The 12,306-nt window shown below is 53.6% G+C and overlaps 3 protein-coding genes across 3 annotated transcripts; all 3 read right to left on the bottom strand.

The window, feature by feature from the left end:
• Positions 1 to 145: 145 nt before the first annotated feature.
• Positions 146 to 1,691, bottom strand: CTAM01_01815 (TLC domain-containing protein; the record flags this gene model as incomplete). Its single annotated transcript, XM_060517856.1, has 3 exons — positions 146 to 583; positions 668 to 1,387; positions 1,503 to 1,691. 3 exons carry the CDS (start codon positions 1,689 to 1,691, stop codon positions 146 to 148), a joined length of 1,347 nt encoding a protein of 448 aa, XP_060387390.1.
• Positions 1,692 to 4,109: 2,418 nt separating this feature from the next.
• CTAM01_01814 (uncharacterized protein) lies at positions 4,110 to 4,425 on the bottom strand (the record flags this gene model as incomplete). The annotated part of the gene is made up of 2 exons (XM_060517855.1): positions 4,110 to 4,283; positions 4,333 to 4,425. The coding sequence occupies 2 exons, from the start codon at positions 4,423 to 4,425 to the stop codon at positions 4,110 to 4,112; spliced, it is 267 nt and encodes an 88-aa protein (XP_060387389.1).
• Positions 4,426 to 5,931: 1,506 nt separating this feature from the next.
• Positions 5,932 to 9,254, bottom strand: CTAM01_01813 (uncharacterized protein; the record flags this gene model as incomplete). Its single annotated transcript, XM_060517854.1, has 2 exons — positions 5,932 to 8,328; positions 9,075 to 9,254. The coding sequence occupies 2 exons, from the start codon at positions 9,252 to 9,254 to the stop codon at positions 5,932 to 5,934; spliced, it is 2,577 nt and encodes an 858-aa protein (XP_060387388.1).
• Positions 9,255 to 12,306: the final 3,052 nt, after the last annotated feature.

Below are 12,306 nucleotides of genomic sequence, written 5' to 3'. Positions count from 1 at the left end.
GTCTCCCTCCGTCTCTTCGCAGCAATTGGGTATATCCGCCGGTTGTAACATTAGTCGTAGGCGAAAGATTCGATGGCAACCGACAACACCTACGGTGCTTCAGTTTGCATCCTCTCCTTGCTCTATTCTTTGTCGAGGGTTTCTATCATGCGCGGCCATTGACAAGCCTGGCCTCAGGCGCAGTGCCGTTGACCCCGGTAGCGTGGCCATTGGTCTTCTCGGAAAGAGCCTTCTTCTTCTCGGCCTCGTCGTCGACATCAGTGACTTCTGCATCACTGCGGTCGTCCTCAGCGATGTCGTAGCGAAGGAATCGATAGGCAATGCGGAAGATGTAGAAGAGCCAGAAAAGATTCAGGGCCTGCAGTGATGACAAAAGTCCAAGAGTGATGTACTGCGACAGCGTACACTTATATTGTTGAGTGGCCCAGTTCAATTCGAATGGCCCGACAGTAGTGTACTCTGTGAACAGAGATAGAATGATCTTCAAGTTGATGAAGTGGCGCAAGTAAATCCAAACGCACATGAAGAGGAAGAAGTAAGGACCGACGATTGGAGAATCGATGTAATTCAGTACCTTGGATGTCTGTTGAATGAGTTAGCACTGCCTATAGCTCCCCGACCAGCCTCTTCTGGCTTTGTGGCCTCACATGGAATAGCGTCTACTTACAGCAAGAAAGAAGTCACTGATGTCGTGAGTGGAGTACACTGCCAGTCCCATATAGGTGAAGTGGAAGCGGTAGCTAAGAGCAATCAAAGAAAGACTGACAATGTGATGGCCAACCAGCTCCTTAAAGTCTTTCCGGGGTTTCTCCATACCCAACAGCAAGACGATTGCTTGTTGAGCCCAGTAGGCAGCCTGGAAAAGATAATAGAACTTGAAACCAGCCTCGTGTGTCATATGCGGGAAGTCCTCGTACATGCCTCGGGTACTGTAGTACCAGACGGGCGTCTTGCTCATGACGTACAGACCGGCAGGTCCAAGACAGCCAAAATAAATGGCAGTGTACATCTGCTCCATAAAACGAGCTTGCTTGCCACGCGAGCGGATTCCGGCGGCGCGAGCAAGTGGCCGCAAAAGTTCTTGCATGATGAATTCCCGAGTAAAAGTCAAGACGACGGTCCAAAATGCCACAAAGGCGATGTCCCATAGCCCCTTGCCATATTGAGCAGGGGCATCAGGATTGACCGGGTCGGATGGTAAGCGGTATGAGAGAAAAATAAAGCGATGAAGCGGGTTCGAATCGTTTGGCTGAACAATATAAAGGGCCAGAGTAAGGCCAATAATGAGGGCGGGCACGAGGTACGTGTGTTTGGTCATGGCTTGTCGAACTCGAGCGAAGCCGCCACGAGCTCGCCGGCGCTTCGAGGGACGTTTTGTAGGAACAGTCTATAGTAGGGTAGAGGTTAGTTGAATGTTGGACACAGTCCAGTATCTAGGAACAAGGCCCGGGGCGACTAGCAAAGATGGGATCCCCGGGGGGGGGGGGGGGGTGTTTAATTACAGGTATGACGGAGGTGTTGTCTCGGGCCGTTGCAAGTGCCGGGCCTGTATCGCCAGCGCGGATGTCTTGGCCGAGTGCGCTTGACTTTCGTCGTCGTGTTGTTCGTGACGAGCTGGGGGCGTGGTCGATAGCAGAATGCAGTTGGTCGACAGAGGTATTGAGGAGAGGGAAGGGTTCGGAGTCGGCCATGGTGAAAGAGGGACGCTTCTGACAGCGTCTCGGGTGATTTAAAGCAGTCGGACGGTGGATTCGGAGGGCAGGACGGCGGGATGAAGTCGCAATGAAGTAAGAGAGGGGAGAAAGCCAGCGAGTTTGAGTTTGGGAAGCTGTCGGCGGGTGCGGAGCAGGAAATCCGGGCCAGTTAATCGTGGGTTGGAAAGGAGCTCCCAGGTTCTGATTTATTAGACGTCAAGAAGGTCAGGGGGGCCCGCTGTCGATCATGGAAGTTTGGTCAAGGAAAGACAGGGCGAACGTGGTCGGCGGGTCAGTGGAGCTGTTGAAGAACAAGTGCGACGGGGGGGAAACTCGAGGTCGGACTCAAGGTTGTTCCTTGAGCCTTCTGTGTTTCGTCGTGTGAATTCGTCTGACCGAGGGGCCAGTCGTCTGTTTTCCATTTACCACCGCAATGCGGTCAAAGAGCAGGAGCTGGAACAGCGAGGTGATAGAAGGACTGGCTGGGTGAGAAGGATGTTCAGTCAATCCCAAGGGGGGGGGGGGGGTCAGACGCTGGTTTTTCGTCAGAGCAAACAAGTGCAGGTGCCGTTGATGAGATCAAGCGCATGGTGGCATGTTAGGAAAAAAGAAGGATTCGTTCAAATGATCAAACCGGGTAAGGGCCACGGAGATGGAAAAATAGGAAGGGAAAAAAATTAAGATCAAGTAAGGATCCAAGAAATTCGCCAAGAACCGTTTAGGAGTTGATGGTAATTTGACCAACCGCATGGAGACGGGAGCTACTGACGACAGCCAACGAGCTTACACCAACTTCAGCAAGCTATACAATTGCAGTAAGGTGCTACAGGTGTCTCGATGGCAAAGCTGCACCTCGTAGCAAATGGTTGCACACGCCTGGCCGGAGGCGTCGTTAATCTGCCGGTTCCTGCTTGGGGTACCGGTGCGTGCCCCATCTTACCCGCGGTGGCCCCCTGCTCGGGAATCGGGAGACCTGAAATGCATGCTGAAGTACGAAGTACCTTATGGGTGGTAAGGGTCGTAGAGGGACCTGGAATACATACTTACCTGAGTTAAGGTACCTCCTTTCCGGGACGATCTATCGGGCTTGCATTTGGCGTACCCACTGTAGGAGAGATGCGACTGTTGGTTCTTGCATCTTGGGTGCTTGGCCACGCCGTTGTTGTGTAACTTGTAACTTGTTGTAACTCAGCTCGATCGCAACCTGATGCAGCCAGCACCACCCCCTTCTCTTCTCTTCCCTTCTCTTACAGCGCCGTGCTGTTGCATCGTCTTTCCGCCTTTGCAGTCATATGCCCGCCCACGCTTCACAATGCCTCCACATTTCCAGCTACACATGCAAACGCAACAGCGACGTGGACAACGTAACCAGGGCCATCCCTCTGGATCGGACAACATGGCATAGTTGAAAAACACTCTTCCCCGTTTTCCCCCAGCCAGGTCACCTACGAACAGAGATGTCCCCGGCTCGCACCTAGGTTTCATAAAGCTCAAAACCGAGTGCCTTGGAATCTGACCCGGCCAGACAATGGCACAATGTTGAGCTGGCAGCCATGCAAACGAGTCAAGCTAGTTCTGCGATCGAGATCGGATTCAGAATACCATACCCCGTAACCGACAAATTGTTATGGCCCAAGTCGACGGCGACGATGATGCTCCAGGGCATAGAGCTGTGGCATGAGCGCGATTCCTCCTTCAGGGGGTAATGATAGGCAAGGCTGCATAGCTACAGCCTCTAGCAAGCCTCGCCCGGAAGCTTCATACTTGTTCATGCCTGACAGATTCCCCAGAGTGGCGTACGCTAGATTCTTCTAGACTGTCTTCTCTCGCTAATCAATAATTGTTATATATAACAAACTTTGGACAATCGTCGTGGCGCATATATCGACTTCTTCTGCTATTTTCAAAGACTTGCGATGACGAGCATCGACTAGGCTAGCCCGCTGCTATTGATTAGTGCAGCTATATTATTGTCGGCCTCACAGCTACCTATACTGCCTTCGCCTTGGATCGAACCATATCTACCGGGGCCAATCCACGGAGCCTATGCGTTGCGTTCTATAGATTCGTGCTACTTGAATAGAGAATTAATCTGCAGGTCGTTTTTTGTTGAGGTAGACGAGTTGTAGTCTTCAGAAACGTCATTCCACTCAGTATGTCCAGTTGGACACCATCTCAGACTTTCAACCCCGCCAAATGACACGCCAGGATGCTGGCCCCGCCGACCCTCTCTCACATGCCACACACTGAGGAATGTATGCATTCCCGCCCCCGCTACGAAGTATGACTACGGAGTACGGAGTACGGATACAGCCTATTCGTACCTTAACCCGATGGCCTGGCACGCCTGGTATACCTTGGGAAAATCGTCATCTAAATCTCTCTCAAAGTTTCCGTAGTCTTCATGGCAGAATCTCAATCCGCCTCGGCTCGCTGCTCTGGTGCCCAATGGCCTGCGTAGGTGGCATAGCACAGCTTTCCTGAAGATCTCGGAGAACGGACACAGTCGGGATAACACCACTTGCACAGCCTTCGGAGTTTTGCTATCGTCCTGCAGTCAAGTCCATCTTCCGCCGCTGTCGTCGGGGGCTAATAAAGGTACAGCCTTGTGCACTTACAACGCTCTGTCGATATTTGCCTTTGAAGAGTCACCGTCAAGAACGAACGAATGTCCTTCGCCATCCGCCGTAGTCGAGATTGTAACATAACGGTGGAGGGCCGCTGAAATCATGCTGCTGACGCATCGTAGCCATCAGCCACGACGGGGCAAAACTTGGCGAAGCCCTCTGCGCCCTGTTGTACGTCCTCTGTCATCTTCAGCAATTTGCTGGAGGTATCCGGGGGAGAGAGAGACACTCCCCTGAGCGCCAAGGTGGAATGCTTCTTTCACGCCACCGAGACGGTTCCAGTCATCCACTGTCAAACGGCTGCATTCGCAGATCTCTTGGCCCCGTCGTTCTCGCCCTCGACAAAGGACGCCCCAAATTTCGCCCATGCTCACCAGCAATGCCCGAGGGTATCCAGTATTTCAGGCCGCTCGTCTGCCAAGTCCAGCCTTCAAGCCCCATGGACTCTCAGGCGGACCCCCCTTGAACCTTCAAATGAGAGTTTATCACAGCCTCTCTTGCAGTTGCCAAGTGCCAAGATCCAATACAGTGAAAGATTTTCCCGTCATATTGGAAACGAAGAGTTCTCACGGGGGTGCTATCTGGCCGCACTTTTGCTGTCTCTCACATTCACTTCGCCGTTTGCCGGTGGAACACCCCGGCGATCTCTGGTGGTAGTAGTGGTGGTGGCGATACAACACGCTCCTGGAGCTCCTGACTACGCGACCTCCGTGTCATGTCTGCCCCGAGTACCAGTCAAGCAGATGAAATAAGGTCTACGGCTCGGCCTTGCCAAGTGGCATAGGCTAGGCCAAGGATACAAAGTATACGAGAGATAGAAAGATAGATTCTGTCACCTCGGTGAACGGCAAACGTGGTCTCAACTGTTGACTACTGTGCAGCTATTGACGTTCGTGATTTACAACTATGGATGTCAACTACGATTCTTCGAGCACACATCATTCTGACTTGGTAATCCAAAAAAGACCGTCATACAATTCACGTCAAGCAAGTGTACTCCGTAAACAAGTAATTTGGAAAAGTTTCCATTGAACGTATTGAAACCATTGCGGCTATCGCGAAATCTGCCTCTCACCACCTCATGTCCATCCCCCAAACGGCCCCTGGTACTGCGCGCTTCAACCACCTCACCACAGTTTGACTACGGCTCGCAGATATCTCTCCACAACATGAGGCCCCATTTCATACAGCGCGCGCGACTTGATCACCATCTCCTGCTCTGAGAGGGAGGGATCACCTGTTGGCCAGGCTGAAGTACATACAAAGCCGCCAAACGCCGCGTTTCTATACGCTGCATCCGCCCAACTGTAGGCTTTCGTTCCGTATTCCCCAAACATGTACATGAATCCACAATTGGGTCCCCTCCTCATTATTCGCAAAAGATTTTTGGTTTCCGCTTCCTCGTGAGGGCGTTTTCCCCAGTCCCATATACTCCATCTGCAATATACACTTTGAATTTGAACAACCAATCGAGACTCGTGCCAGAGTCGTCCGTTCTCCCGTAGTAATGCGCTGTTATGCTTGCTCGCGATGCAAAAGAGTCAGAAAGCCACGGCGCCACGCTTTTGAATAAACGACAAAGAAACTCGTAAACCGCGTAAAACTCATCATCAGGGCGTAGGCGGCGCATTTGGTGAATGCGGCTCAAAGTCCTGATGTTGAGTTCTTACTCCAGGCCAGAGAGGTGGTCTGCTGAGCTGAAGAGTGGCAGGCTCTTGACTTTGACCTGCGGCAGGGGACCGACGAGAGAAATTGCTTTGCGTCCTTCCCAGACCAGCCGCAGCTTGAGGCGAGAGTGCAGAGGCGTCGCTAATGGTTCTGCTGAGACCCGGTTGCTCATGGTCTTGCTCCTCTTCCAATAGTTGGGCCAGTGCCGCTCCCTGTCTTGGTGGCGCAGGAATGACAGTCACCGGAAGGCTATCTGTCTCGGGAGTTGGTCGCATCTTCTCTCTGATCTTCTCGGCCTGCGTCGCAGCAAAGTCCTCCAAACGAGCCCGGAGATCCCATCTACCCGCATCATCGTGACCTCCACGCACCTCGGGCTTTGACTCGGTGTGGGCCATCACCTCCGCTGGTGGATCGCGGGCATTGCGGCGGAAGAGTGGATTGGCCACTAAGGATCTCCATCCATTGCGGTTCTTCTCTGTCATGTCCTCCTGGGCCTCTGTGTCGATTTCAACGGTCTTGTGCGTTGCTTGTCTTGGCACGGGCGCTGCCATTGAGAGCTCGTCGTCACTCGTTGTCGATTCGCTCCTAGATGATGTCGAGTTACTCCTCGACACGGCAGCTGCAGCGTTTCTTTGGTTCGCAGCTCGGATGACTGCCTCGGGTGTCCGTGAAGTTGTCTCTGAAGGCAGCTGATATCTTACGGCATATACGGTGCTCGCTGCGCTGGCTGTGTCTGTACGGCTGACGGGCGTCACCGCGGGTGCGGGCCGAGAGGGCCACATGGGCGGACGCAACAGACCGCCCTTTGATCTCTGGCCGCCTTGATTGTTTGTTCCCGAGTTGGTGTGGGCGTGGTTAGAGCGATATCTGGAGGCGATTTGTGTCATGCCTGGCCAAAGGTTGCCTCGCTCGGCCGAGGGAGGACCTTGAGCGCCAGAACCACCCTGAGGTCCGTCTTCGCCACCGTCACCGTCCCTACCACCGTTTCTGTTCTTTCTCCTCCTAAGCCATGGGAACTCAGACGCCGAGACTTCCAGCATTTCATCGCCGTCGAAAATCTCGCGTCCTAAAATACCGTCCTTCTTCTCTTCTCTTTCCAATGCCTCAATCCTCTCTACCCATTCCCAAACCACGACACTGGCGCCTGCAGCACCGACCCAGCGAACGTAGTCTCCCCAGACAGCGAATTCTGGCTGTGCCATATCCAGTACGAAGAAAACGACTGGGACAAGGATGGCGAAGAGTGATAGTGTAGAGACCAGAATCATGTTCTTCATCAAGGGATGGTAGAAGGCGTATCGCTTCTTCATAAGTGAATAGTAAATGACCCATGCGGCGTATAACAGGCCGAGGGACAGTTGAAATAGGTAGCTGAGAGCGGGAACGGCGTCCACGAAGCTTCGTGGACGGGCGTTGCCATTGCTTCCGCTGGTGGGATACTGGAAGCTGTTCAAGGCGCTGAAGATGAGGTTCAACGTAATCAGCGCAAAGGCAGTCCACTTGATAATAACCTTTTCCCGCTGACGTGGGAAGAGTCGGATGAGAGTTTGGGCTTGTGCAAGCCACAAAAAGGTGTCTGAAATGAGGCGAATGACTTTCAGTTCGGTTCCGTCCATAACCTCCGACTGCATCTTTTTGGCGTCTTGAATTGACCACTGGTACTGCTGCTCGGCAACTTTAAACGTATCGGCGCTTGCTATGGTGAGAGAAATTGCAACGGTGACGGCGGCCACCTTCTGCAGCCATGGTCGACCTCCGATGCTGATTCCATTCGATGTTCCACCACTCGTAAACCCGCGTCGGCCCAGATATACCACTCCACCGTCAAGAAATGATCGGGGAGTAATGAAAAGCATGATCACAAGCATGTATGCTGTTACTGTCGTCGCGGCGAGGGCGTAGCAGACGGGGAAGATGGAGGCGAAGAAGGGGTCACGCAGGTCGTTGTATTGTACCGCGCCTCCGGTCGTGGTTTCTTCATAGTTGATGCCATTGTTCGCAATAATAATAGGCGCGGCGGTCGCGATTTTCGCGGCTGCTGCCCCAGCGGCGCCCAGAGAGGGCAAGGGACTCGCGGCTGCGGCGAGATCTACCATGATGGCGGCGCCGACTCGTCGGATGCTTGTCGATGAAGAACAGAGCGGCCAGCCGCAGGCGAGGATCGAAAGAGGCTTCGTCCTACTCGCGAACACTCGCCATCGAATAAGCTTCGCAGTCGTCGGTGGATTCGCAGTGTTGATTGGCGTAGGCGTCGAGTTGTTGTCGTCGAGCGACGCGAGTTCCGGGACTCGGTCGGGCGGATGGGTGCGGCGAGCGTCGAGGATACGAGTCCAGGCGTTCTGAAGTCGCGCACAGAGTCGTCGAAGGGTTGAGTAGTTAGTTCGAAGTAATCGTCAATGTTCCAAGTTCTCCCAGGCGAAGACCAAAATAGCCAAAGGTCACAATCGAATTGTTAATAAACCGGGTCGAGGTTGAGGTTGTCGGTAGAAAGCGTTCCAAGAAGGCTTGCGTGTGGGGGATGTGGGAGGGATCGCAGGCTGGGCGCCGAGAGATTTTGGGAGGACAAGAGAATACGGGGGAGAGAGAGAGGGCAAAAGAAGGAGGCCGGGGGGGAAGGAGAGTGTAAAAGCTACTTCCGGGGGGGCTGCTGAGTCGCCGTAGAGGGGAAGGCGGCGTGCTGAATGGTGTGTACGGTGTTGCGCTTTGTTAGATTGGTGCTGGCCAGATCTGGCTGTTCTTGCTCGTCTGGTGGAGTCGTAGACCGTCTCGAAAGTGTTTTGGAATAGCAAGTCGGGGGGACGCGGATGGATATGGGATAGAATTGGGGGGGAGCAGGGACTCTCCCAGTGTCATTCTGATTCTCGAGGGGGGTGCCGGGGCGGTACGTGGTTTTGGTGCGAGGAAGGCGAAGCACACTGTAAGCCGTGGGACTGGGATTATCTACACACCCTCTCCGTCTCTGCGTTTCCGCTAACTGTGCTCAATGCTATCGGATACGACTCGGACCATGGTGATTGTACGTGGATGCCGTGGCATGAGGAGTGGGGCTCATGTAGCCCTCATCTCCAGCGCACAGTCGCTGTACTGTGAATTCCTGAGTCAGAGGGACCGGCTCCCTCAAGAGTTGTCGCGAAGCACTGCGCGATCGTGTAGTGACAGCTTGGCAGACCCGACGAGATTCGGGGCGATCTACAGACACCAAGAAAAGGGTCCTTCGCCGTTTGGCAAGAAGGCGTGTGAAGAAGCTTCCGACTCTGCATGGCATTGCCGGACGCCATTCCGCAATCCATCGTCGATCCGTGAGGACGCTGGCTCCGGCTTCGTGGGATTGTCAGATGGGAGACAAAATACGCAGTATTGCGTACCTACCACAGTACAGTAGGTACGACACGTGCTATCCGACACCAGGGTATGGCTGCGAATAATTGATTGACTTGCTTCCAAAGAGGCACCAAGTATGAGATTCAATACCGTCGCATTGAAATTGCAGCGAGAAGGCGTGCAAAGACCCCGCCTATGCCCCTTCTTCGTCAGCTTTGCACTGTGAGCACTCAGGACGAGCGCTGCCATCGAGATCAGACGGGAGGGGAAAGTTGGTGTTAGAGAACAAATCAGCCTGTCGGCTGTCGTTCACGTCCTGCATCGCGTGGTATGACAGAAGGCTCGTTCAAAAAAGCTTCTTCGCGGGCTGTCACGAGTCCTAGCAGTGGAGAGTCCGTCGTCGTCTAATTGAGGCTGGCATTCGACTATTGAATTATCGTTGGGCAATAAGGAAGAATCACTCAGGCGCGCCACCATCTAACGGATTCGGCAAGCAGAAAGCGGTGCTGCTCGATATCCGGCGACAATGGGAGAAGTCAACTCGGTACTGTTCTGCAATACCTAGACCAGCGTGCCAGGTGAGCCAGACAAGTGGACGCCGCCAGTCCCGTCAGCCACCTGCATCGTGGGTGTCCCTACCTACAAAAATAAGTGGTAGACATTATCTAATACAGAAAGAGTACGTACTCTGGGGAGTACGACACTGTACGCCCAGCGCTAGTCAATAGCAGGCTGCATCGCCGTGCCCACCGTTGAAGTGAAGAAAGAGCGTGTCCGCGAGGGTTGGCTGAAGCTGGGAACGAGAACGGTGCGGTGGTACGGTGGGTGTCTAAGCCTCCTCGTCTCGAGGGGAGCACCCTGACACGGAGAAGGGCAGCCGCGCTGATCAAGTACAGAATTCAGATGGCCGGCCAGTTGTCTCTTGAGTACTGAGCTCGGAGCGTTTTGTCTTGGCTCATGAAACACGGAAAAAGGGTAAAAGGGCTAACTAAGAGTGTAACCCCTCGACTGGTACTCGACTCTCACCCTGTCGATTCATCACTCGTTACCTTTGTACTTTTTTCTTCTGAACTTGATGAAAGCTTGAGGGGGAGCGGTGACATCAGGAAATTCGGTCTCATCGTCGCCTATCGTGGCTCTGCCAACTCTAAATAAAATAGAGGTGAGAGCGTATCCGTAGTTTATGCTTGTGATCGCTGTCGATTTAATACGGAGACGGGAAGAATTGAACGGACGGACGGTTTGTGCTACCAAGACGGAGAGGAGAACGGAAGGAGCCCCAGTGCTGACAGTCTTCCAGGGCTGGCCTGCTTCGGCGGCCACTGAGCTGGATGAGGAAATGATGAAAGGCCAGCGCTGCGGAAGGATCCCACACTGTGCCAGGGTCCCCGGGCACGGCGTTCCCTCTTGCAACCACGCCCCTTGCCCCGGGCTCATCCATCCGGTCAAGGGGCGTCCAATGAGCAGAGTCTTTGGGCGAGAACTGCGGGTCATCCGCAACCCATGGACGCGGGCCAACGTCCAAATGGGTGACTGACCGAGTACGTACCTGTGTTAGAAATGAGCAGGGGAAACTTGTGCAAAAAAAAAAACCACCACTGACAGGCCACCACTAAGCAGGTCCTTTGGCGGCGTAGCCCTGTCTTTTGTGACGGATATGAGGCGCTGGGATTGATTTTTCTTTTGCTTTGGAACAAGCTTCCCGTCCGTCCCTTCTCGGCCATTTGCATCGTTCCCGAGTCCGCAAAAAGGGGATCAAGAGCTCAGGCCAACGGCAAATCCTCATCGACACAGGGGTTCTAAAAAGTTTTCTGGGTGTTGCTTGTTTGGAAGGATGCTTGATGCGCAAGTATTGGTACGAATGGTGTAATAAATACATTATACATGTGTTGAAGGAGAGTGAGGTGATGTCGGTGTCCGGCAAAGCATATCGACTTGGCCTACGTTGCTGCAGACGAGGAGTGGCAGACAATCAGCAGAACGGCAGGTGGCAGCCGGGCCAAAACCTGTTGTTGGCTCTAGGTACTGTCCAGTCCAGTGGCCAGTACCAGATGGTGTTGCCCCCATTCGACCCCGCAGATAATCGTGCGTACCTTGGTCTGTAGGTACAGATGGAATCATGGGAGGCAGGCACGGGAGGGCGCTTGCTAAGTTACCTATTCTTGGACCTTTGGGAGCTTGCAGCCGGACGAATTGGCAGGCTTCGGTGGTGCAATAAGTGAGTGTTGTGTTCTTAGGTACGAATGTGTCGCGATTGCCACCGGGCTACAGCCTGCAACATCAGATAGGTAGGTGGTATGCGATCCGTAGGTATCCGTAAGGAAAGCGTGGGAAGGTAAGCAGATGAGGTGGCTTGTGCTTTCTTTCTTTCCCCCGTTCTTCGTGCTTCCTTCCTAAACTTCCCCAACCCGACACCCCGTCTTTTCCACACCTGCCCGTCTTGGCTCTGTTCCTCTTGGCAAAGCTTATCACTCGTGGCTGGCCAGCGATCTTGGCGATTGGATTTTCCTCTCATCCGTCTTTCATCGTCCCTTCCTTTCCCGTCCAACCCACCTGCACACACCGTCAGGTTGCTTCTGACTGGCTCAAGGCGGGGGCAGCCTGCCGTTATGTCGTTGCCGTTGCCGCTGCCGTTGCTTGCGCCTGCCCGTGCTGCCGTCCTGCCCGTCTCTGAATCTGACGGATGTCTCTCAATTTTGTTTTATTTTCCCTTTGCTGTTGCCCTCTCCAGACGAACCGCATCCATAGCACGGCGCGCACACTCTGACACGCAGCTCCAGCGAAAATAATCAGCCCACACGGCTACTTTACCCTCATGACACTGTCGCAGCATTAGTGTCACGGTTCACAACCTGCTCCTACTCAACACAGACACAGTCGTACGGCTCAATCCAGCTTGTGCGTTTTATTTTATTTTTTTTGTTTTTTTTAGTGTTCCTGATCGTGGACCCGCATCACCCAGCTTCAGTCTGAGCTAAGGAGTACGCGACTTGCTT

Source organism: Colletotrichum tamarilloi (assembly GCF_030869305.1).
Source record: "Colletotrichum tamarilloi strain Tom-12 chromosome Unknown Scaffold_4.1, whole genome shotgun sequence".
NCBI lineage: Eukaryota > Fungi > Ascomycota > Sordariomycetes > Glomerellales > Glomerellaceae > Colletotrichum > Colletotrichum tamarilloi.
The sequence above is the reverse complement of the archived record's forward strand: the minus strand, read 5'-3'. Positions and strand labels throughout refer to the sequence as shown.